The sequence below is a fragment of the Neovison vison genome, chromosome 9, assembly GCF_020171115.1.
Source record: "Neovison vison isolate M4711 chromosome 9, ASM_NN_V1, whole genome shotgun sequence".
NCBI lineage: Eukaryota > Metazoa > Chordata > Mammalia > Carnivora > Mustelidae > Neogale > Neogale vison.
This window is the reverse complement of record NC_058099.1, coordinates 92,373,354-92,399,277: the sequence shown is the minus strand read 5'-3', so window position 1 is coordinate 92,399,277 and position 25,924 is coordinate 92,373,354. Positions and strand designations below refer to the sequence as shown.

Below are 25,924 nucleotides of genomic sequence, written 5' to 3'. Positions count from 1 at the left end.
CAGGAGAGGTCAGAGTCGCACACGCTGGAGCGAATTCTTGCACCGACAGAGGCAATGACTGCAGTTTTCAACCGGACTTCAGAGCCCCTGGGGAGTCCCTTTTCCATGTTTATGTCCTTCATTCTCAGAAGGATAAATCACTTTTCTCTGCCTCTATTGAAAATACGATTTCAGAATGTGGTCCTTTTGTTCTGATGGGCTGTTTGCAAATTCGGGCCAACCCGCACAGCTCCTGGGATGGAGAGGGACCTGACAGGGAAGTTTCCACCGTATCCATGCGGCAAGTCTGCCTGCCCCAGGGTCCCGCGGAGGGACCACTCCCGGGCAGCTGACGTAACTGTCTGAATATTCTGGGCTTGGAGACTTCTTCAGCCCTGGCTTTGCTGCTAGCCGCGTGGATTTTGGAAACTCTATCAACCTCCCTGCACCTCCTTTCCCACGCCTGCCAAAATGCAGACAGCCCTGCTGCCCTGAGACGTTTCGCCACGAGAAATAACCAAACGGACATCTCCCGAGCACTGGGAACTCTACATATTCTTAATTACAATAAAGATGTTAATAATGACCACTGCTGCCTCACATTTTACAGTCACCTTCTAAAATGGTTCTACTTCATTTTATTCACTTTGCAACTTCCTATTGTGACATAATTTCAAAGACAGAAAAGGTGCAAGAAGAATGTAAAGAACTCCTATGCGTCCTTTGACCCGATTTATTAATATTTTATATTTGGCTACATTAGGCTCGATCATTAGGCTCGTACATTAGCTTTTCCTGCTCTCTCTGTATATAATGAGTGTTTGGTTTTTTTTTGTCCAGAGTCATTGACCCTTAGAGAAGGCTACAAAAATCACGCCCATGACCTCATATGTAACACTTCAAGATGGATTTTCTAAGAACCAGAACATTCCTTCTGGGATCTGCATGGACAATCCCCTAGCCCCACCCCAGCCGGTATAATAACCACACTTAGGTGTCATGTTTATTTGCTAATATTTAAATCACTGTCTTAAGAGGATGCTTCTTTTTCTCTGCTTACGGAAATAACAGACACGCAAGGGCAAAGATTTAGAAAATACATAAAGGCCCCATTACCTTCTGAGGTTTCACTAAAAGGGCTGCCGTCTCCGAGGTGACCACATTAACAATAGTAGTTATGTCATCTTTGAACCGGTCAGAAAAACGAGTCCTCCGAAAATTGTCCCGTTTGTCCATGTTATGCACGTACTGCGCCATGCTTTTCACCTACAGAGGGGGCGGGGGAAACGCAGAAATTGGTGAGCTGCTGGTACAGCGGGGAGAAGGGGCAAAGACGTGAAGGAAAGCTCATGAACTGTGGACTTCCTAATGCTTTATCTGCCCGGGTGGTTGCCCAAGAAGACTCTGGACAAGAAATGCTCTTGCGACACAGAGGGTTACCATGGTGGCTGGAGTTGGGAAGGATGTCCTCCTCTTGACCCCAAGTCAGGGGGCTTCCTTCTTGCTGCTCATAAAGCCAGGGAGCTTCATCCTTTAGCTCTAGTGTAGGAAGACTCCCCTTCCCTCAACCACGCATGGGAAGGCGGAGCTAGATGGGGATCCCCATCCCCTTCCGGGCCCTGCTTGGTGACGGCACCAACACGTGACACAGAAGGAACTGTTTATGGTAGTTTTTCATGTGAACTGAAGTCACTTCTGTCCCCAAAACCACAATAAGGAGAAGAGAGGACAAATACTTCTCTTGAGTTTCAAGTTGAGACAGGGAATGCAGTTTTCCAAAACAACTCTTTGTTGTTTGTTAAGCTAGCTGGAAACTTAACCACTATTTGCAACATTGTCTCCAGGAGAAGTTACGTTTTGAATTCAGTAAGACTACTTTGCTTTATGTATCCGCTTAAAGTATCTATTTATTTATTTAAAGGAAATGTATTAAAAATATGCAACAATATACAATATACAATAATACAGCACATTCAAAATCAAGATCATAAAAAAATATAAAAAATAAAATAAAAAATAAAATCAAGATCATGTTTTGATTTTGGACACCTTCTTGAGGCCAGGAGATCTGGGGGTAATACAAGCCCCTTTGACATCATCTGAGGTCATGTCTCCTCAGGAACACTCTGATGGGCAAGACTGGGAGTTCTTACCCTTGGATGCCTAACGTCTGAGGCCATGTTCATGAATGGCCCTAGGCTAGTCAGAGAGTCATGGCAAAAAGAAATGGCCTTAGGAGTTAACTGCCCACTTTTGCCTGAAGATGATCCCCTAGGCCAAGGCTGGAAGAAGAGGGGACAAAGCCAGTTATATGGAAAAAATGCTCTCCACTCCCTGATGAGAGCTGAAGTCACTATATGGGAGAATTTCCATGCACAACCAGCAGACTTCTGGTTGCAAGAATCCAGGGTCAACAATTTTCATTAGCATTGAGACAAGTAAAGATAACCAAGAAAAAAAAAAGAGAGAGAGAGAGAAGGTAAAACAAGAAGAGAATAACAGACAGGCTTTATGTGTTTTATGTTTTCAGATGATACCATGGCCAGCTCAGAGGAGACCCAAGAATGTAAGATCCTAAGCCCAGCGAAAGGACCAATGGATTCTCTTCACTGTGTAGGTTCCTGCCTGGTTCCGGACACACAGAGGAGTCTGTATCTCACAGAGTCTCACATACTTGGTGGGAGGGAGGATCAGGAGGAGGGATGCGGACTGGGCTCCAGTTTTGTCTGACAAACATGTCTCTCTCACTAGGTTCCTATCAAAGGACCTACGGAAGACAAGGCCTCTTTGTTTCGAGGTGTCCCCATCCAGATTTTTCTTCTGGCGAACTTGCCCTAGCACCAGACTTCTAGAACTCACTGTTTTATCCGGCTCCTTCCTGCTGAGCTTGGCCATCCTACAGCCAAATAAATAATTCTCACAATCCCGTACTTCCAACTGATGGCCTCTTTCCAGACTCTAAAGTCACTTGCCAGCTACGTGTCCTGTGGCTCTTCAGAGAAGAACATCCAGTAGAAATAAATACTGTGGATCCTTGGTCAATTATTTGTAGGTGGGGTGAGGCAGGAAAATTCTTTCCCCCCTACTGGCCTCCATGACCCGTCACAGCCGGGGTACCTCTTAAGAACCCCTTGGTGAAATACTTCATGTTCTGAGTAAACTAGGTCACCTATTTACCTGTGGGTCTGCCTCAGCACTTTCTAGAAGCACAAGCATTTATTCATTAGCGAGTGTGAAATTGGCCTGAGGCCTGTGTCCAAGAGCTCTGAGGCCAAGTAGCCGTCCATCCGTGCTCGGGCATCAGTACAATGGAAGGATGTTAAAGGGCCCAGGTTGTTGGCTGAGTCTAAGGAGGGTGTCTTTTCTTTCTTGCAGGCTTCTTGGGGGGAAAAACCCCTATTTTTGTTTTTAAATAACTTCCAAAGCATCCGTAAGGCAAATGCACAAACAATGCATAGAGAACCGTGCACTGCGTCCGAGTCTGGGGTAGGTTTCCTGCACAAAGTTCTGGCTGGGGTGAAGACTTTCCATCTGCCTCTGCCCCAGTGCCGAGATCCAATTTTGGGTGTTTTGTAATGAAAAATGGTGTTTTGTGTCAATCTCTGGCCCTCGGGAAGCTGATCTCTATGGATGACACCTGTCAGGCCTCCTTGCCCTCGGGCTTCCGCTTGAAGTTGGCCAAGGGAGGCACCGGCCGGGAATGAGTGAGGCAGAGGTAGATGTCCACTCTGCTGCGCTCATCTGGGCCGCGGCAGGCTTCTGGCAGGGCCGACATTCTGTAGGACTCCGGCTCCTATCCGGGGGGACCCTCCGCTCTGCCTCAACTTTCTCTAAATCCCAGTTACGCTCTTCCCCACCGCTCTGCAAAGGCTTTGCAGGCCGTGATAAAATTTGTGATTTCCAGTACACCGGAAATCACGGACGGTTTTCCAAAGGAGACTGGCACAGCACGACCTGTGGTAAGAATCGGCAGCCCGGGGCAGAACGGATGGGCCGGAACGAAAAGAAAGGCAGGTGGGCAAAAGGGAAGTGATTTCGAGAAGCCTCCAAGAGAGGATGGCAGGTGGCCAGGCGGGGAGTGGGGAAGTAAGGAGAAGGGAGGGGCGCGAGGTATGTTTTCAAGGCAGCAGCCACAAGAGCGAGTGGAGGCTGGCAGAGGAGTGAGGCAGAGCTGGGTTTTAAGGAACAATCCCAGGTTCTTAGCGGGAGCAACTCTGCAGATAAAACGTTGGTTCCTAAGGGGTGGGGGAGGGGAGGGCAACTTCTCGGTCTTTTGGCCACAGGCCTTGTGCCTTGCTGAGCGCAGACAGAAACGGGCAAGAATCTCACCAGAAGCTCGAAGAAGAACCAGGCGTACTTGAAGACGGTTTCTCTCACCATCCCGGTGCTGACCACCATCTGCAGGGCGAGCTCCTCGTGGAAATGCTGGGCGACAAGGACAAAAACCAGTCCGAGAAGGCAGGGGCTCTCTACACCCTCATGCCCTCTGTTTTATACCAATGGTTATTTCCTGGCATGGGCATCCCCGCTGTCCCAGACCCCGGCTGGATGGCAAAGTCAATGCCAGAGGTTAACTGAGGGGTAGGACCTTCCAAATGGATGGGAGAAGGTCGGTGGTGGCATCAGGTAAGAGAGTTGGTCTGAAGGGCCGGCCTCAGCCGGGGAGAGACCCTGCATTCTGGGGGAGCAGTCCGAACTGGGCCTCTTCCTTTCCCCCAGGCCCTGTTGCAAACCCTCTGCATGACCCCTGGAAGCCGTTCCTCTCTCAGGCCTCCATTTTCTCGTCTGTGAAATCTAGTGGTTTCAATGTGGTAGCAATGGTGGTCAAAACGGACAGTGGATCTGGATCCCCTAGGGGGACTGTGAAGACACTCAGACTGCTGGGTCTGCCCTCAGAGGTTCGGATTTGGATTTGGTGGGTATCGGGTAGAGCCTGAGAATTCATGTTTCTAGCAAGTTCCCAGGTGTTGGTGACGCCATTGGCGTAGGGACCTCCGTTAGAGAATCGATGTCTCCGTGATTTCTATCTGCCTATCTATCTGCCTCCCGGATAGGACAGTTCTTGGTTTTTTTAATTCCACTACAGCACTGCGGGGAACATGATGGGCCGATGGGCAGATCCTTTCCATTACAGCGGTAGCAGCCTGAATTTCCAACTTCTCAACCCCCTCTGTCCCAGGGTCCGATTCTGGAAGCTTACACAGCTCTGCTTTACACCTACACTTCCCTTCAAGTTATCCAACTGCTTGAGAGCAAACATAGCAGGTGGTGACTTTTGCATCTTCTGTACATTTCCTGTTCCCTGGTTTATCTGGCTACTTATACTCTTGTTAACAGGTTTGCTGGGGAAGAAGCTCAAGACTGAAGGTAGGGCCGCCAGCTCCTCTCAGTTTGCCTGGGACTGCCTCGGTCTGAAAACAGAAAAGCCCTGCATTCCAGCGAGCCTTTGGTCCTGGACAAACAGGGATGGGTGATCGCCTTAACTAATGGCAAAAATGATGCCTGGGGGGCGCCTGGGTGGCTCAGTGGGTTAAGCCGCTGCCTTCAGCTCAGGTCATGATCTCAGGGTCCTGGGATCGAGTCCCACATTGGGCTCTCTGCTCAACAGGGAGCCTGCTTCCCTCTCTCTCTCTCTCTCTCTCTCTCTGTCTGCCTGCCTCTCCATCTACTTGTGATTTCTCTCTGTCAAGTAAATAAATAAATTAAAAAAAAAAATGATGCCTGGGTGTTTGTGGGTATCATTAATCTGCTGACCATAAAACCTAGAATAAATACAGACGAACTAATTTATTTATTGTTCTGTGGGTAAAAGAACTAAAACTATTTGAACATCCTCATACTACACCCTAAGCTACTGGCATATACAGCAGTTAAGTCTCAAACTCAACCCCTCAAACAAAAACTGATTACAGCAAAGACTGTCCTTGATATGCCTTGACGGTGTCTGCGCTGTACAACGTGTCTGCTGCTCATTTCACTGTCTTACGCACATTATAATTGCAGAGTTACTAAGCCGCGCTAAAAGGACACAAATGGAAACTCTACGTGCAGATCTCTGGGTGTTCTATTTAAGCTTCAGCGCGGGTTAACGATGATGAATCCAAAATGCTAAAGTGTTTCAGCATGTCAGAAGGTTCGCAGACCTTCTGCCAGTGGAGTCAAACCTTTATAACCTTTGGACACAGAAACACATTTGTCTGCTGTCCAGAGCCATCCGTGAAGCTCACCGGCCTGGAAGCGGTGGGAGGCGGATTGTCAACCCAGCCTGTGGTCTGCGTGTGCCGGTGACGTAAGTCAGCTACATGGGGATCTTGCCCGTGTAGGAAAGCCTCACGCCACTGGCTTCAAAGGTAACCTCTGGGAAATAGGTCAGTTTGACTGCCAGAGTCTTAGAGATTAGAGGAGGATAAGCTGCTTCTTAAAGTCATTTATGTTGCTTACCAGGCCACATTATTACAAGAACACCTTGCTCCGGAGGTTAGAGAGGAGAGCCAAGCAGCTAAAATCCTTTTTGCTGAGCTAGTGAAGAAACAGTCTAAACTTCCCTCTGAGATGAAACAATTCTCTTCTCATCATTGAGAACAAAATCAAAACAAGGCAATGGGAAAGCTAAGTGCCATTGTTTGCTGCAGGAGGCGAGGCTGTAGGCAAACTGTGGCTTTCAAAAGAAGGTCGAATGGTTCGTGGAACCAGTTCCTGCCAAGCCCAAGGTCGAGTTTGAGGGTAAGTGAAATATCTTCAGCACCTCGCCCAATCTTTCACTTTTTAAAAAATTAATTCCCTGTATCTCTCCCCAGAGGGTGCCCTGTGCCCGGATCACTGAGAAGTCAGCACCCTCAGGCCCCCGCAGGACCCCCCTATGCCTGATCTTTCCCTCACTTGGTGCACAGTGAGCTGAGCTGAGGTTCGCCCCCCTCCCCCGCATGTTTAATAAACATTCCCTGTGGCGTCAGCTGTTGCAAATGGCTTCCCATGTTAACCTTCCACTCAGCGTATTTACATTTTAATAAGGATCTGGAAAGACTCTTGAGACCTTAACTTCAGTCACTGCTCTCAGGGAGCAATCCTCGGGTGTCTGGCAGGGAAAAAACTGAAGCGAGACACCCCCGGGGCCCTCAGACCACACAGGCCGCGGCGATGACTGGAGAATTCTGCTATTATCAGATGTTCTGGTGAGCAGCTTGTAAGGTCTCCCAGCTCCGAAGTAAAGCTGATTAGAATGAATTTGGAGGAAAGCCTGTCAGGTCACCTGATGGAGGACTGACATAAATGATGCCCAGGCACTGCCTTTCGCTTTCGCTGAGGATGAACTGCTCCCAGCCCACCTTCGACTGAAGAAGAAACAAAGGCAGGCATTCTCAGACTATTCGCTGGACGAGCATCCCCTGGGAACTGGTTACAAATGCAAAATCTCAGGCCCAGCTTCGGAGCTATTGCATCAGAAACTCGGGGGGGGGGTAGGGTCCAGCTATGGGTTTTAAGGAGCCCTCCCGGGACTCTGGGTGCACGGTAAGTTGGACCACCCTTCGGGAACAGGAATCACTTGGTCAAAAAAATGGATGACAAGGAACAGAGCTACTGAAGTGTGTGTGTGTGTGTGTGTGTGTGTGTGTGTGTTGGTGGGGGCGGGGAAAGGAGGCAGAAGAGCCCTTTGATGGTGTCTGTTATCAATCACAATGAGAACAACAAGCAAATTGTCCTCACACTCAGTACCTTTTTGCTGGCCGGCCTCGGGGCTGTGGTCGAGCCTGGGACGTCGTTATTGGCTGAACAATAGTAGGACATCCGATTACAGCTGCGATCCGAGTTCTGAAACACACAGCCCATGACTCATCCGCCAGCCCACAGAGGTCCCCTTAGAAGCTGAGCCCGTGGCCTGGAACTCACACCCTCAATGTTCACTTATAACCTATTTCTTACTTCTTTTTTGTTTTTTTCTGGTTACGAAGGTAAAACACTGCTCACAAATGAATACAAAACAAAGCAAAGGATATAAAGTCACAGCGCATTCTACTTGCTCCCGACATAATCCCTGTTAGTGGTTTCATGTGTAGAACAACCCATAGTTGCAAACCTAGTCAGGATTATCCTATGGTCTCGCTGATCCGAGGAATTTGAGAAAGAAGACAGAGGGTCATCAGGGAAGGGAGGGAAAAATGAAACAAGATGAAACCGGAGAGGGAGACACACCATAAGAGACTTAATCTCAGGAAACAAATTTGAGAATTGCTGGAGGGGAGGGCGGAGGAGGGATAGGGTGGCTGGGGATGGACCCTGGGCAGGTAAGTGTTGCAACGAGCAAAGGTATTATAGAAGACTGAGGAAGCACAGGCCTGCACCCCTGAAACAAATGATACATTATATGTTAATTAAAAAAAAAAACCTACTTAGGGACAGGGGGTGCTGAAGTCTCTTGTATATTCTGACTTTTGGGGGGAGGTGGGAAGCATAAAACAAAGTGTGGGAACAGCGCCTCTCTGTGGGCTAGGATGGTACTCTCCTGGGTTCCCAAACACTGTATTTAAAAAATTGTCAAAAAAACACTGTGGACAAATGCTCTCCCCTTTCTACAAAACAGTTAGATAATTCTTAACCCCATCCACACAGAAATTTAGTATTTTCACTTTTCTTAAAGGAAACCAGAACGATCAAGGCTGTGAATAATAGAGACAGGCCACGTGTCCCGGGAAATCGGGAAATGTTATTGCTTACAGGGACCTTACGTATGAGGTCGTACTGTGGTGCACTGGCAAACGTTTAGCAAACAGCTCTTGGGGGGAGGACCTGGTTTGCAATATTTATTTCTGTACCTTAAATGCTTTCATCACGACAGATTGCAAGTTCAGATGATGTCACCGGACACGGTGTTGGGAAGAAATACGCACCAGCAAACCATTATAGAGTACTTCCACCATACAGATACAAGAGACACAAAAAACCCTCAAGAACACAGATAAAGAGTAAAATGTAGTAAACTAGCAAGGAAGGGATAGTGTCTGAGTACTGCCTTTCTAAAGCGGAGTAATTTCGGGGTTATGGACAAGTTGCAAAGGTGATCGAGAGTTCTCACATGGCTTCTTTCCCCAGTTCCTCTTGATGTTAACATCTGACATCACTCTGGTACCTTTGTCAAAATTAAAAAATTATCTTTGGCTCCTTACTAGCAACTAAACCACCGATGTAGATTTTACTAGGTTTCCACTGAGGTCCAGTTTCAGCTTCAAGATACAGTCCAAGATACCACAGTGCATTTACATTATTTTAAATTCAATATAACTTGTTATTTTATATAATTTCATTTTTTAATAGCGTCTAACAACCGGCTCAGAAAATTTAAGTGGCCGGCTCTCAGAAACTGGTAGGAGCCGGCTCCAGCCCCGCTGTGGGTTGATTCTGTAAGTCAAAAACGCCGGGGTAGGAACAATTTTGTAAGGTGCGTGCACACTCTAGATTGTCAGAATCTCCAGTGGCGGATCCATAGATGATCCTTAAATCCATCCAGGGTTCAGAAACTCTACGGAGATGAGGAACGAGAGCCCCAGGGCCGGAGCGGACTCACCCGGGATCACACAGTTGAGTGTGGTAGAGTCCTGACCCAACCCCAGGGGTCTCCAACCAATTTTGGAGACCGGGGTCTCCGAATTCCTTTTTCTCACAATATACCATCTCAAGTGGGTGGATTTTGTAAGAGAAATTATGTCAAAACCTAGAGAGTATGATTTGTCATACTCAGGGGAAACAATATTACTCTAGAAGTTTAGTCACAGGGGCCACAGATAACTGGAAAGAAAATTCAGATGAAGAATTCACAGCAGCTTTGTGCTGGGTCAATTTTATAGTATATGGTTATATCACAAGCTCGAAATAAATTTTCAAATGAGACACACTCTACCAAAATCTGACCAGGACCCCTCAAAAGTGTCAAGGTCATCAAAAACAAGGGAAGTCTATGAAATTGTCACCACCAAGCGGAAACTAAGGAGACAGGACGACAAAATGTAATGTGGTATCTGGGCTGGGATCCTGAAACTGAAAAAGGACATGAGGGAAAAATGGAGGAAATCTGAATAAAATATGAACTTGGGTTAATAATGATCACAGACCGATATTAGTTCATGAATCGGAACATATGTACCATTCTAATGTAAAATGGTAATAACAGAGAGACGAGGCAGTACATACAAGCTTTCTGTACCCTATTCACAATAATTCCATAAATCTGCAACTGTTTTAAAATAAAAAGAATATTTATCAAGAAAAAGCAAAGATGGAGTGCCTGGGTGGCTCAGTGGGTTTAGCCTCTGTCTTCGGCTCAGGTCATGGTCTTGGAGTCCTAGGATCGAGCCCTGCTTGGGGCTCTCTGCTCAACAGGGAGCCTGCTTCCCCCTCTCTCTGCTAGCCTCTCTGCCTACTTGTGATCTCTCTCTCTGTCAAATAAATAAATAAAATATTTTTAAAAAGAGAAAGAAAAAGAAAAGAATTCATGGAAGAAAAACATTATAGCCTAAGTCATCAACGTCTCCGATCTGTTTTTGTTTATAAAACCTGGCTTTGTGGGGTGCCTGGGTGGCTCAGTGGGTTAAGCCTCTGCCTTCGGCTCAGGTCATGATCCCAGGGTCCTGGGATGGAGCCCCGCATCGGGCTCTCTGCTCAGCAGGGAGCCTGCTTCCTCCTCTCTCTCTCTCTCTGCCTGCCTCTCTGCTTATCTGTGATCTCTGTCAAATAAATATATAAAATCTTTAAAAAAAACAAACCTGGCTTTCCTCTGGGGATTACTCTATGGTATAATTAATCTATGGATGTTAACGAATGTAAAGGGCAGGTATTTAAAAATTAATAAAACAAAATAAAAAACAACTGTTCCAAGGCATTTAAAAAAAAAAAAAAAGTTAAAGCTACATTGTTTCCCTTGAAAACAGACTCCAAGTGGCTCAATCAACGGCGCTCTAAAAACTTCCCAACCACAGACTAACGGAGCAGATCAAACGCCAGTCTTGCCCCTGCCTCTGTCCAGAACAGTCTCGATCACATCAAAAGCTGAAGCATGAGAACACGTGACCAGCAGAGCTGTGGCCCCAGCTGTGGTCCGTTTTGTGTTGTTTCTCTAAGTTTTCACTAAAACTAAAAAAGCTCGGGCACCTGGGTGGCTCCATGGGTTAAGCCTCTGCCTTTGGCTCAGGTCGTTATCCCGGAGTCCTGGGATCGAGCCCCGCATCGGGCTTCCCTTGCTCTGCAAGGAGCCTGCTTCTCCCCTCCCTCTGCCTCTCCCCCTGCTTGTGCACATGCTCTCTCTCTCTCTCTCTCTCTCTCCCTCTCTCTGTGTCAAATAAATAAGTAAAATCTTTTAAAAAATAAAATAAAACTGAAAAAGCTCATGTTGCACTCCGGGCTCTGGCATCTCCCGTACCTTCGCAGCCATGATGTGCTTTACCTCCTCGTCGGCCGCGCAGTGTGTCCCCGCGAGGTCCGGGTTACTGCTGCTCATCACCCGGGCCTGCAGCAGCTTCGAGCTCACGGCGGCCGCGGACGTGCGTCCATACGTGTGGTAGCGCGGGTCAGGGAGGGCAGCGGTCCCACCTGCACCCCACCAGGCCCAGACATGTCAACAGAAAGAGGGGATCCGCGTCATTGAACCGTGCTGGGGACGGAACTGAACAGGGACAGGGTGGAGAGGGGAACGAAAACCCACCTGAGCAGATCTCGGAATTAGGGTCTTATCATCAAAGGCCTAGCGAAGGTCAGAGGAGCATGGCTTTGGGGGTAAGGAGATGAGGGCGAGGCTCCAGGGAGGGGTGAGGACTGTGGTAGCTGGGAAACACCTGCCTCATCTGAAGGCGGGGGCGGCTAAGAAGCTTCAGCCTCTCAGGGCCCCAGGGAAACAGCCCCCAGGGTGGCCCGACCTGCAGCTTGCTCCAGACAAGCTGGAAATGGGGACTTCTAAATTTATTAATATTTAAATTAAGACAACTTTATAAGTCATGCAAGATTTTCTGAGATAGGAGAATCCAAGGATAAGTATATGTTATACATCATTTCTCACTTTTCAATAGGTGTACGTCTTCCAAAGTGATTATGCGAGTTCTTTAAAAACTCAACTGAAATTATAGGTTTTCTGGGGCATCTGGGTGGCTCATTCGGTTAAGCGTCTGCCTTATACCCATCCCTACTCTTGCTCTCTCTCTCTCTCCACTCTTGCTCTCTCCCAGACAAACAAAATCTTAAAAAAAAAAAAAAATACAGGTTTATTTGTAATGACGTTGCATGGACTAATAAAAAGTGCAAGTTTCTTCGTTAGAACCTTGAATTTTGTAAACTTCTCGATGCTATTTTTAACATCCTGCTGACTGGAAGTATCAGGGGAGGACTACCACCGTACGTAACTGGGAAGGATGGAGAGACGCACTGTTATTATTTCAGAAGTTGAGTTTGGGGGAAATGAGGAAAGGGAGTTAGCTTTTCATACCGAAAACTTGAGGAACCGGTGCTCACCACTACGCTGGGATATTTGTTTTCCTTTGTCATTCTTACCCTAGCATCCCAGACACCTGTTGTCTACATTTTTGAAAATAAAGATCCTCACCCAAATCAAATTACCCACTGGGTTATCACAGAGGCAGAAAAAAAAAAAAAAACAAGTGCTTCAGGTATAAAAAGAGGGAGGGAGGGGTGCCTGGGTGGCTCAGTTAAGCGTCCAACTCTAGATTCCTGCTCAGGTCACGATCACAGGATCCTGGGACAGAGCTCTGGGTGTCGGGCTCTGTGCTCAGTATGGAGCCTGCTTGAACCCCTTTCTCTCTCCCTCTGCCCCTCCCCGTGCTCATGAACTCTGTACCTCTAAAATAAATAAATCAATCTTAAAAGGGGGGGGGTGCGGGAGGGAGGCAGCAAGAAAGCGAGTCAGAAAATAAAAACTAGAGGGGCGCCTGGGTGCCTCAGTGGGTTAATCCTCTGCCTTCGGCTCGGGTCATGATCTCAGGGTCCTGGGATCGAGCCCCGCATCGGGCTCTCTGCTCAGCGGGGAGCCTGCTTCCCCCCTCTCTCTGTCTGCTTCTCTGTCTACTTGTGATCCTCTCTCTCTGTCAAATAAATAAATAAAATATTAAAAAAAAATAAAAAAAGAAAATAAAAACTAGAAACAAATTTTCTAATTTCAGCATTCACGTAAGTTTGGTATCACCAATACAAAAATAAATTAAAAATTAATAAAATCAATTTTAACTGAAAAAAAAAATCAAATATACAATTTAACGTGGGGCTTTTTATGATATTTTGAATCACAGGGTAGCAGGCCAGGCGCAGGGTCCCACCCACCAGGCACCCATGGCCTGGGTAGGGGTGGGGGGGGCAACCCTACCTGACTTGGGTGGGTCCCTGGGCGGCTCCGGCAGGCGGAAGACGTAGTGCACGTAGGAGGCGAGCAGGCAGTTCCTCCCGTGCTGGTCCTTGGCCAGGTCGTTGCTGTTGTGCAGACTGTTGGCTATGGCCACCACGGACTCAAACGCAAACTGGGAGAAGTTGGCTGAGGAACCAAGAGAAAGACAGGCGGCCTCACAATTGGTCCCGAAGGAACCTGAGCTAGAATGTTCTCTGGGGCAGCATCAAGGAGTCCTCACAGCGGACCTGCTGAACCAGGCTGGGCGAGACGGTGGCCAGGGCAGGGCGAGTGGTTGTGGGGACAACTCCTCCGTCCCAGCTCTGCTGACTGCAAACCACGTCACCTCTCCCCCTTCCCCGGCCTCCTCTGGCCAGCACTGCGGGTCTTCACCGCAGAGACGGGCGACCGTCGGGGCAGCCTCCCCACCCCCACCGAGCCGTGATCGCAAGATGCCCTGGTGATTCTCACACACCCTCCCGTATGAGATGTGCCCTTGCGCCATGCAGTTTCTTGGCATACAGATTAATCTGGAAAAGTAGCTGTGTCGTGCTCTCCTCCTCGTGGGTCTGCACAAAACGACCGATTTACCGTGTACGGTCTTGTTCAGGAGCTCCCAGCCCTCCACAGTTTGGCTTCACCCTCGTTACCCAAACTTGTTACCCTTCTTTCCTGCTCCAATTCAACTTCCTTTAAAATGAGGCGACTGTCCTGTCCCCATCACGTGTCTGCTCTGTCTCAGCTCTGCAATTTTTCGCATGTTGTTGTTCTCAGCTGGAAAGCCCTCTGTGCTCCCGCCAGCAAAATCCCACCAATTCTTCACCGCTGGGCCCCATCCACCTCCTCCATGAAGCCTCGGACATGACTCGGTACAAGGCTTCAGGGATGCCAAGACTCAAAGTTCTTTGGCTGCTCCCGGTGGTCACCTCTGTCTCCCTGAGCAGGCTTCCAGCCTCTGGGGAGAAGCGTATTTCTCCCTTCTTCTCGTCTCCACCCCTGTGATGACCAGAGCACCTGACATATTCTGAATAAATGCTTCTATGGTAAGTGTCTCCACCTAGTTGGTGGCTGTCACCCCAGGACGGGTGGCAACTTGCTACAAAGAAGCAGCTTAAAACCTAGGAATGAATGGTTTGTCTACTGCACAGGTCTGTGTGCGAGTGCAAATATGTGAGGGCATGGGAAGGAATCTGGGAACGGTGGAGCTAGCTACTCAGCAGGGCTCTAGCTGGAGAGGCAACGGCTGCAGAGAGGAAACACTGGTCTGCAACACAGGATACCTTAACTGTGGCACCACGAGAGACGCGTCCCAGGACACGGCATGAGCCGGGGATTCGGAGGTCCTCTTCTTCCCTGGCTCTGAAGGCTGCCCAGCGTGTGCCAGGCTCTGAGTGCCTCACTCCCTCCCCCCCAAATCACTCCCATGCCATAGCCCCATTGTGTGAGTCACTTCTCTTCTGACACTCCCAGGAAGGTGTCTTTTGATACCATTTTCAGAACCCTTCTGTTCTGAACAAGACACTCCGGGTTTCCGGGCATGCCCTGCACATCTCACTATCCCCATGTGGGCCCCTTGCCCCCCACCCATCCTTCAAAGCTATCTCAAATACTGCTGTCTTCCTCCTGGGGGCCTCTTTCATCTTCCCAGACTGAGGTTCTCACCTCCCCCCCAATATTTAGCTGTGTCCTTTAGAGGATGGTCCTTTGCTGATGCTCTTTGCTCAGTTTTAAGTTCTCTGAGGTCCCACAGGCTCTCAACTGTTACTGCCAAGCCCACAAGACGTAGCAGAGCCCTGGGAGCACAGACAACATCCGAAAGACATCTGCAAGTCTGGGGGGCTCAAAAGGACATGAGCCCAGCTGAAAACAGCGTCCAACAAAGGCGCCCCACCGCCTGGCCTTCTCCTCCTGCAGGAGTCGGGAGGACCACTGGACCCAGGTCTTACGTGACATTGTCTCCAAGAGAAGTCTTACACGTTGTATTCAAATAGTGTTAATTTGTGCCAAGTCAGCATTTAAAATATACTTTCGGAAAGTGGATGAGTGGTTGTCGGGGCTGAGGGGAAGGGAGAACGGGGAGCAGCTGCCAAGGGGCACGGGTTTCAGTTCGGGCTAATGAAAATCTCCTGGAACTGGAGACCAGTGATAGTTGCCCAGCCATGAGATGGGCTAAAAGCCAATGAATTGTACACATTGGTGGATTTTAGGGTATGTGTTTTATAGCTCAATTAAAGAAGGGATCCCATTGAGTTCCCATTTGGAGAGTTCCTTTGCCGCCATTTAATACGAGCTGTCTTACTTCCTTAAAAACATCAGATTTCCTTGTCGGTCAAGAAAATAAAAATATCCCAGTGTCCAAATAAATCCACCCATTACCAGGAATGGACTTGGAACGATCACCTCTAATCATTCAATACACCTATTTTTGAAAACTATCATTTTAAGCATTCTATATTAATCTGTTTTTTTATTCACTGTCCAGGAAGTCTCAAAAAAAAAAAAAAAATTACCCCTGGTCTTGGCTTCCCTTGGACTCTCATCATCGATAGAAAGGAAGATCCCACTGTCCCCATTCTCGGGATTTCTGGAAAGTCACGGGTCACACAAGGGCCTGCCCATCCGGCCCTGCCCATCCGGCCCCGCCCCAGCCCCGCGGGCCCCACCTGTCTGGCCGGCGATGACCATGGGCTGCACGGACAGCTGGAAGAGCTTGTCCAGCACCAGGTGCAGGAAGAGCACCAGCGGCTCCAGGCGGGAGGAGTTCAGGCAGATGAGGCTGAGCTTCAGCTCGTGCTCCATCGCCGTCTCGCTGATCTTCTGGTCCAGCACGCGGATGGGGAAGGTCACCTGGTTCTCCAGGGAGTGGCAGAGGGTGAAGAACTTCTCCAGGTGGTTGTCCTGGGAAGACAGACAGCAGGCGTCCTGGGGCGGACCCCGTCCACACTCCGCGGGGGGGGCTCATGAGCCGAAGCTCTGGGACCCGGCGGTTTCAGACCGAGGCTACGGATGCCTCGGAAGAGCGGCGGGCATAGAACATAACCTCTTGCTGACTAGTAACTGAAGAAAATAGAACTTGGCCTCGGATCTGATCTGGTTGTGGGCAGAGGCGAGCACACTTGGTTAAACACACAGCCAAAATGGGGTCTGAACAGATGGAAAGTGCAGACAGGGGCAAGAAAAGGAAGGAACGGAGAACTGGGGAAAAAAACAAAACAAAAAACAAAACAAAACCACAAAGCTGGGGAAAATGGCAGAATAATAGCGGGGAGTGAGGCAGCAGCAGGAAAAGGTTGCTCATGGTGCCCCTCGCATAGTTTCTCAGCCCAAAGGGCAGATACTGCATTCCTTCATCTAGGCACTCGACATTTTTAGGAGGTCTCTCCCTTTAAATGACCAGTAAAACCTGAACAGGCCTGTAAGCCTCCAGGATGCAGTGAAGGTAGTTTCTTGTTTTATCCACGCACGAACTCTGTCACTGGTCCTCTACTGGCCTGTCCACAGACGCTTCTCTGCTGCACCCCCTTCTTCTTACGAGCCCTCTGCCTCTGATCTGAAGAGGACGCTGATATGTTCCTTACCTGGGTGTGGACCGAAGAAACAGCCTGCACTTCAATATTAAATACTCCTTTGTGTCCTTCAGCCCATTTAATGGGAGGATTCTGTGAAGGGACTTTCTGTGTTGAAGGGAAAAGAAAAAAAAAAAATTAGCAATCCAATCCCCTTTTCTGGTTATAGACTAGCAGAGCAAGGCAGCGTGAGTGTGAATGTCAGGGTTACGCAGGTGTCTCCCTCCCTGGAAGCCAGAGAACTAGCCGAGGAGTCAGGAGTCCAACACTCGGGTTCAGTTCTTCACAGAACGAGTTGTTGTTACTTTGACGAGTCGAATTAACTCTCATTTGCTTATACAGACGGGAGGGGTCTGAAGTGAGTGATGGATCCTAAGCTCCCATCCAGCATGGAGGACCCTGGATTCTAGGGATGGGAATAAAATCATATTGCATTGGGGATGCCTGGGTGGTTCCGTGGGCTAAGCCTCTGCCTTCAGCTCAGGTCATGATCTCAGGGTCCTGGGATGGAGCCCCACATCGGGCTCTCTGCTCGGCAGGGAGCCTGCTTCCCCTCTCTCTCTGCCTGCCTCTCTGCCTACTTGTGATCTCTGTCAAATAAATAAATAAATAAAATCTTTTTTTAAAAAAAAAAAAAAGTCATATTGGGGCACCTGCATGGCTCAGTGGGTTAAAGCCCCTGCCTTCAGCTCAGGTCATGATCCCAGGGTCCTGGGATCAAGTCCCGCATCGGGCTCTCTGCTCGGCAGGGAGTCTGCTTCCCTTCCTCTCTCTCTGCCTGTCTCTCTGCCTACTTGTGATCTCTGTCAAATAAATAAATAAAATCTTTAAAAAAAAAAAAGTCATATTGCAGTGATTTCCCCATTAATCAGGAACGTCGAGACAAAGTGTAGAGTATCTTACGAGACATGAAACTTTAATGCCTTGGAGAGCCTGCAGTCACTTTCTCTTTTAACAAAAGGTTTCCAGAGAGCAGTCCCAAAGCCTTCTGCATTCATTACTCAAAATGACTCTTTTATACCCTTTATATGTTGGTGGTTCTGCAGTCCTTGGGGACCATTTCTGGCCTTAAATCCCCCCAGAATAGTCATCCTCCAGAGACACCATCATACAGCCCCGCGAGAGAACGGCCTAGCCCGACCCAGCCACGGGAGTGTGGGCACCTCTTGCACGCTAGCGGAAGGAAGCACGCTGTCCTCGCAGGAGTGGGAAGAGTGCCTGGTGTGTGAACTTCTGGAACTCTCCAAGACAGAGTCACAGACTGGGGTCCAATGCTGGATCCAGCCTCCAGACAGTTCTGTGTGGCCCGGGCTGGAAACATTTTCAACTAGCAGCCAACATTTGGAAGTCAAGAAATTTCACATGAAAGCTTGTTTTCCTTTTTTGTTGTTGTTGTTTTGGTTTAAGACTTTTTTTTTATTTATTTGAGAGAGAAAGAGAGAGAGAGGGACCAAGTAGGGAGAGGGGCAGAGGGGGAGAGAGAATCTCAAGCAGACTCCAGCCTGAGCAGGGAGCCCAACTCAGGGCTTGTTCTCACGACCCTGAGATCATGACCTGAGCCAAAATCAAGAGCTGGGCGCTCAACCAACTGAGCCAGCCACCCAGGTGCCCCCAAAGCTTGCTTTTCTAACTTCCTTGGAGAACCGGAAGATAGGAAGGCACGGGAGTGGCTAGCTTGCCGCTTACCTCTGCTGAATGCATGGAGTAATTGGGGGGCAGCTTTTCCAAGGCAACAGGGAGACAGTAGGATCCAGTCTGAAGACGTTCACTTAGGAGAATTGGCAGCCACTGAAACAGATGATATAAAGAATGAAGCGGAATTATTACAGCATATCATTCTGGCCATTTATCTAGCTCACAATAATCAAATGCAACTGAATGATGATTAGATATTGACCAGGCCTCTTGTGCGCAGTAATTTCTGTCAAATTCTTTGCATTTTAAATTCTCCCAGAGCTCCTGAGATAGGGGTATCAGTGATTTACTGCTTTCAGAGCCAAAGTAGTAGCATTTTTCTTTATGGCCCATGTTTGTGAGTGTCTAGACAACATCAACGTTTATTTTACCCGTTTTATTTCTTAAAAAAATAACTTTCTTCCCCTGGGGGAAGTGGAGCATATATATGGGATCTAGAAATAATGGATGTTGCGATGCTTTTCTATAAATGCGTATTCTCCCAGTATCTACCACCCGCTAGCTTGCCATTCCAGAAATGTGTCCCGTGCCGAGTCAAGTCATTTCTGCTCTTTGCTAGAATCTGGTTTGGCACATTTTGCTACTTCTGATGGGAAAAAAGCAAGTGAGCTGAACTGAGTTGTTTATGTCTGCAGGGACCTTGGAGTCCAACCACCGCAGTGTGAATCAGCAAGGTGGCAACCACTTACCGAGTACCCCAGGAGACTTTCCACGGAGGTCCCCTGCTTCTGCTGACAGCTGATATGATAGAAGGTGAACAGGAGGTGGTGATTTACGGTGAGCTTAGCCGGGAGCTTGATTTTCACTTCTTCATAGAAGTCAGGAGACCTGTTTCGAAAGCACATTGTACATGAGAAAGCTTAAGCAAGAATGATGCTTTCTCCAACGATCCCTTCTAATGCCACAGGCCCTTTGCACCTCAGAATTTGCCTGCTTGGTGTGCTTCTCATTTTACATCATTCTGCTCCCACGCTGAAGATCCTTGGAGACCAACTTTATACCCCCAGATGTGCTTTGTTTACAAAGGACTCCTCACAAACTTAAGGCGTTGTCAGGAAAACAAACAAACAAACTCCACTCATAATGGGAAAGCTCAACTTATTTCCAAAAGAAGACTCAGTCTTGCTGTGGCCTCCTTTTCTATCTCCACCCACGAGAACAGGGACCGGCCCATCTCTGGCCTTCATCAGAGGAATCTGGATTAGCAAATGAATGCCGACAGGAAGGAAAGGGAACCTGATTCACTGAATTACAAAGACCCAGATACTTGACTAAGGGCTTCAAGAACATTACTCAAGAAGGTTCAGAGAAATATTTCAATAGGCCAAGGTTATCAAGCCAGGATCAAACGTGAGTGCATCTGATGCTCCCTCCCCAACCTGTGAAATGTCAATGATGGTTTGAGACATTAATCTGTGACTCAGTGTACCCACAGAATAATGAGGGTCCCATTTCTCTTTAGGCCGACTTCCATGTTCTTAAAGTAGATAGTAGCACAGATGTGGAGTAATATTTAGAAGACAAGGAGACGGGGAAAGGAGGGTTGTATTTTGCTTCTGACCCCCTGCAGTATCTCCAAGCTAGTTAGGAAATGTATTACTTTGTTTAATACCATAAAACTTCTCTGTGTCATGCTACATCAGAAGGATCCCGAAAAGTCAAAACAATATTCACTTCTTAAAGACATGTTATACTCTCAGTGACAAAAAGTAAGCATCTGCAGCACAGAATCATAGAACTGACATATTATCTCCTTTGTCCCGTAGTCCCTGAGTTATAAAACCTTTTGGGAGGAATCACCAAAAAGGGGATTCAGAAAAGCCAGAAGATAATGACACAACCATGGCATATATCTGAGGTGCGGAAATGTACTCACTTATTATGGTATGTAACAGCTGTGTATACTTCCTGCAGAAATTCAGGGCCAGTGGATTTTCCAAAGATGACCTGTGTGCCAACAGATAAAGGACCAAATTAGCAGGGGGTTTTGGGCGTACCAAAGCAACTGTCATCAGCCCCATGGATGTTTGGATCTGGCAAAGCTACATTTTGTAAATTAAGTGCGCTAGGTTTACAACTGACCCAACTGCACACCGATGCAGAAGAACCAGTTGTGAAGGGTAAACTGAGGCCCCAAGGAGCTGTATTAGTGACCGAGAGCCAGATGGGTGTGAGACTAGAAAACCAGTGCCCTCTCCACTTGGCCTCGCGGTCTAGAGGTCCGTACTCTAGGCAAAGCCACACAGTTTTGTCCCCAGTGACTCTGATCCAGGTTCTTTCTCCTCCAAAGACACGGACCTGGTCTTTTGTGTGACCAGGACGTTCCCTGGCTTGTTGACATGCTCCTGTTATTTAGAAAAATACACTAGGGGCGCCTGGGTGGCACATTCAGTTAAATGTCTGCTATCAGCTCAGGTCACATCCCAGGGTCCTGGGATCGAGCCCCATGTCGGGCTCCCTGCTCAGCAGAAACCCTGCTTCTCCCTCTCCCTCTCCCTCTGTCTGTTGCTCTGTCTGCTTGTGCTCTGTCAAATAAATAAATGAAATCTTCAAAAAAAAAGAAAAAAAAGAAAAAAGACACCTCCTGTGGCCTGATTCAGCCCTGAAGGTATATGATTTGACTCCTCTTTGGGCAAAGAAAACAAGAGCCTTCTCCTCGTTACAGCAGCAGGCATGACAAGGTCCCAGGGCTTGGGGAGAGGAGAGCAGGCTGGGATTGGCCCTCACGGGTCCCCTCCCAGAAGCTTCTGCATAGCTGGACCAGGCAGCCCTGGGAGCCTTGTTAAGGGCCAGAGCAGGGAACCACGGGAGCCCTCCTTGAGGACTGCTTTGCCATCCCTGCCACAAAAAGAGACCTTGCCTTGGGAAGGTGCATGTGTCAAGAGAAGGATGTTTTTTAAAAGAAAAAAAAAAAAGTAGGTATCTGAAGAATAGAAACACTGGAAAAAATTTCCTTCAGTAGAAAGGTATGGGACCGGAATTCTAGGGCTTAGGGATGGAATAACCGCCCGTCTCATTTAGTGGCAGAAACATAAAATAACACAAATTCTGGCCTTTTGGGTACCTTTGAGAGTGCGGTAGTATATCTTATTATTTGATTTATATTTTGTTTCAGGTTGAAGACCCACTCCTGAAGGGTGCTGAGACGGCGTGGGTGTTATCGTCACTAGGCAATATTTCACATTTACCTCCAGAGGCAGCGTGGGGCTTGGGTGAGTGCAAATGTGGCCGACACAGCGGGCCTGCGCGCCAGCTCCTCCGCCAGGAGGGTGATGTGGAAAGATTTCATAATGTTTTTCAATGCTCTAAAACGATCTGCTCTTCCAAATGTCACAGATCACTACCGAGTAAGTCGGGGAAGAGACTTTCAGCTTAGAATGACTCTGTTTCCCCTTCAGCACCCTGGGACCCATACTGGAGTAGCCCCAAAGGCCTAGGCAGGTGCTGACATGCAGGCTTGACCGGACGGACTCTGCACGCGGACGAGCCCTGCATTTTGTCCGCGCGGCCAGACCGGGGCGGGTGGGGGGGTTGAGCCCGCCCTGCTGGAAGGCGCACGTTTGTCTGTCTTTACCGGCATTGCGTTGCTAGTATCCTCTCCGCACATAAACTGGATCTTTACAGTGATATTCCGCGCCGAAGCCAGTTTGTTAGTGAAGTTTAGCCTCTGCGGGTAGACGTAGAGAAGATTCCTGGAAAAGAGAAGATCAAGAACCAGTGCATACTCGGCATCGGGGAAATACAAATCAAAACCACAGTGAGATCCCACCTCACCCCAGGCAGAACGGCTAAAATGAACCAGTCAGGAAATGACAGATGCTGGCGAGGATGCGGAGAAAGGGGAACCCTCCTGCACTGTTGGTGGGAATGCAAGCTGGTGCAACCACTCTGGAAAACAGCATGGAGGTTCCTCAAAAAGTTGAAAATAGAGCTACCCTACCACCCAGCAATCGCACTACTGGGTATTTACCCTAAAGATACAGATGTAGTGATCTGAAGGGGCACGTGCACCCGAATGTTTATAGCAAAAATGTCCACAATAGCCAAACTATGGAAAGAGCATAGACGTCCATCAACAGATGAATGGATAGAGAAGATGTGGTATATATATCTACAATGGAATACTATGCAGCCATCAAAACCCTGAAATCTTGCCATTGCAACAATGTAGATTGAACTAGAGGGTATTATGCTTAGTGGAATAAGTCAGTCAGAGAAAGGCAATTATCATATGATCTCCTTGATATGAGGAATTTGAGAGGCAGGGCAGGGAGCCGTGGGAGGGAGGGAGGGAGGGAGGGAAAAATGAAACAAGATGGGACCAGGGAGGGGGACAAACCATAAGAGACTCTTAATCTCAGGAAACAAGCTGAGGGTTGCTGGAAGGGAGGTCGGTGGGAGGGCTGGGGTGGTTGGGTGACGGACATTGGGGAGGGCATGTGCTATAGTGAGTGCTGTGAAATGTGTAAGCCTGATGATCCACAGACCTGTACCCCTGGGGCAAATAATACATTATATGTTGTTAAAAAAAAAAAAAAAAAAGGGCGCCTGGGTGGCTCAGTGGGTTAAGCCTCTGCCTTCGGCTCAGGTCATGATCTCAGGGTCCTGGGATTGAGTCCTGCATCGGGCTCTCTGCTCAGCAGGGAGCCTGCTTCCTCCTCTCTCTCTCTCTGCCTGCCTCTCTGCCTGCTTGTGATCTCTGTCAATTAAATAAATAAAATCTTAAAAAAAAAAAAAAGAACGAGTGAATAAAGTCTGGAGTTTATTTGTGCCAAGTTCTTCCCTCAACGCAAAACCCTGTGCTCAGGAGGTCACTATCACAAAGAATTGTCTCCTTTCAGAAGTGAATTATTTTTGGAGGAATGAGGCCTTATGGATTCTTCTCCTCAGCTGCAGCCAACTGATAAGCACCAGCCCTGTTCCCTGCTTTGATACGTAGCGAGACGGGTCTGCTGCTGCTCAGAATGCCTTACTGCCTTCCAACGTGGAAATCTGCATCGGGGAAATACAGGTGGAACGTCTGATACCGGGATAGGAAAGCAACAAAAGTCTCGGCTTATTTTATTTTTTTTATTCATTAATCATATCATTTATTTATTTGAAAGATTTTATTTTTAAGTAATCTTTACACCCAACGTGGGGCTCAAACTCACAATCCTGAGCTCAAGAGCCATAAGCTCCCCGACTGAGCCAGTCAGGTGCCCCTCAGCTCCTTTTACACACAATCTGTGACCACAGGCGATGGGCCTAACTTCATTTCTTTTCTTACTCTTTTTCCCTTTCTAGTCTGTATGGAGTAGTTTCAGTTTCTTCTTACCACGGCATTCTGGGTAGGTTTAGCTTTCTTCTCTTATCTGAGAGTCCAAACCCCCAGCCCAATAAAGTTATAGGACAATAACACAATAACAATACGAAAAATATATCCATTTATCTGACAGCTATGGGACAGGTACTAGGCTAACTAAAATTTTTATTTTTTTTCTTGCCCTTTGCATTTTTACTAGTATATTCCACTAAAAGGAAAGCTCTGGGAAGACAGAGATTTTTATCTGATGTTTGATCCACTGATGAATCACTAGCAGCCGGACTAGTGCTTGCAACATAGTAGGTGCTAAATAAATATTTGTTGAATAGAAGAACAAACGTGTATTTTTTTGATGAATTATATTCCTGACTCAAAGAGACAATGATGTTAAAGTACGTACTTATCCTGTGTCAGGCACTATTCCCAAGTGCTTCTTTTTCTTTTCCTTAAAGATTTGTATTGACTTGAGAGAAAAAGCATGAATGGTGGAGAAAGGCAGAAGGAAAGGGAGAAGCCGACTCCCCACTGAGCAGGGAGCCCAACGCAAGATTCATTCAATCCAGGACTCAGGGATCATGACCTTAGCCGAAGGCAGACCCTTAATCATCTGAGTCACACAGTCATCCTCAAATACTTCTCATTTATTAATTTAAATTCTCATAATTATCCTATAGTTAGGTACTATGTTCATGACATCATCCCCATGTCACAAATTTATAAAAAATGAGATGCAGATAGGTTACATAACTTGCCCCAAATCACAGAGGTAGGAAATGTCAGTCGGGAATTAAAGTCAGGAAGTCTGGCTCTAGAGCTGTGTTCCCTCTCATCAGACCCCCACTGAAACGACAAGAATGACTTGGCATACTGGGTCACTCATGACATCTCAGTGACAAGTCTGCCTAACTTTCTGGTCTTATCAACAGGACACAAGGACTGACTCAATTAGTTAATGTCCCCTACTTCGGGCAAATGTCTTGTCTTCTTGGTCCACTGTTGGTCCACTTGGTCCACCGTTCCAAATCCTAGACAGCATATTCACCCCAGACAGAAATATTCTTGTTCCAAAGGCTTCCAAATCACCCCGGTTTGAGAACCACTTATTTACGCATGTGAATTTGAGCAGGAAAGATTTGTGCCTCCATCCCCAGCCGATTTCCCATCTTGAAGACAAAGTCGCTGCCACCCACTGGGTCCATATTCAAATGTAAAGGATGCCCCACTGGAAAAGGGCGAAGGCAGACGATGAAAAATCTGTATCTGTTTGGTTTATGAAATCCCTGATAGGAAAATCAAAAGGGAAGGACGAAGCTGGCCTTGACTCCATTCTTGCCACTCTAACCCCTTAGTTGTAATAGGCAGATTGATCCTGCCATCGTGTGCCTGTGACAATGGCCATTGTGGACCTGCCTCCGCATAAATGTCCGGATTTACCCCATGGCTCTTCCTCGGTATGACAGTATCAGCAGGGACCAGACTCATAACCACCACCTCAGACAAGACCCAGGGCAGGGGCTGAGTGAACCCACTCCCGATGGACCGGGCTCACAGCCCCAGTCAATGATTGGGCACCAGGGTCATGTTCAAGGGAGAGCTTCCTGAATGGCCAGGAATGGATGCATTGATGCTTAGAAGCCCACTTTCACAATAAAATTTCAGAGTCATACAGCTCATGGGACTTATCATTGTTAAAAGCAAAGATGCTTATTTCCCTGAGTGTCACACAACCTCTAGTCCGACGCCAGGTATCAGGCGAGGCGAATCCCATTAGCCCGCTGCTCACGGAAACCCCAGCAAAACCGGCACTGCCTGCGATCTTCTGCAGAACCCCAGCGCTGGGCACCACGTGAACACATACGTGGGGAAGCAGGGGAGGTGGGGGAGACTCGGGGGACACGAAGGTAATATGCGTCCTGAACCGCTTCAAGGGGGAAAGAGGCACCTCCTTTCCCTAAATGTTTTGACCTCAGAACTCATTTCGTTAATCTTTTCTTTCATGGTATATTT

The 25,924-nt window shown here is 47.9% G+C and overlaps 1 protein-coding gene across 4 annotated transcripts in view; it reads right to left on the bottom strand.

Moving 5' to 3' along the window:
• The window catches only part of DOCK8 (dedicator of cytokinesis 8), a 204,516-nt gene that overhangs the window by 58,045 nt on the left and 120,547 nt on the right, over window positions 1-25,924 (bottom strand). For 3 of the 4 annotated variants that reach the window (XM_044265948.1, XM_044265951.1, XM_044265950.1), the window contains 11 exons: window positions 22,187-22,304; window positions 20,489-20,559; window positions 19,302-19,440; window positions 18,604-18,705; window positions 16,930-17,025; window positions 16,015-16,249; window positions 13,334-13,498; window positions 11,387-11,556; window positions 7,693-7,788; window positions 4,309-4,404; window positions 1,096-1,245 (listed from right to left, as the gene is read on the bottom strand). In XM_044265948.1, coding sequence (XP_044121883.1) covers window positions 1,096-1,245; window positions 4,309-4,404; window positions 7,693-7,788; window positions 11,387-11,556; window positions 13,334-13,498; window positions 16,015-16,249; window positions 16,930-17,025; window positions 18,604-18,705; window positions 19,302-19,440; window positions 20,489-20,559; window positions 22,187-22,304 — 1,438 coding nt within the window. The remainder of the gene's footprint in view (window positions 1-1,095; window positions 1,246-4,308; window positions 4,405-7,692; window positions 7,789-11,386; window positions 11,557-13,333; window positions 13,499-16,014; window positions 16,250-16,929; window positions 17,026-18,603; window positions 18,706-19,301; window positions 19,441-20,488; window positions 20,560-22,186; window positions 22,305-25,924) is intronic. The other variant, XM_044265949.1, reaches the window with a different exon arrangement.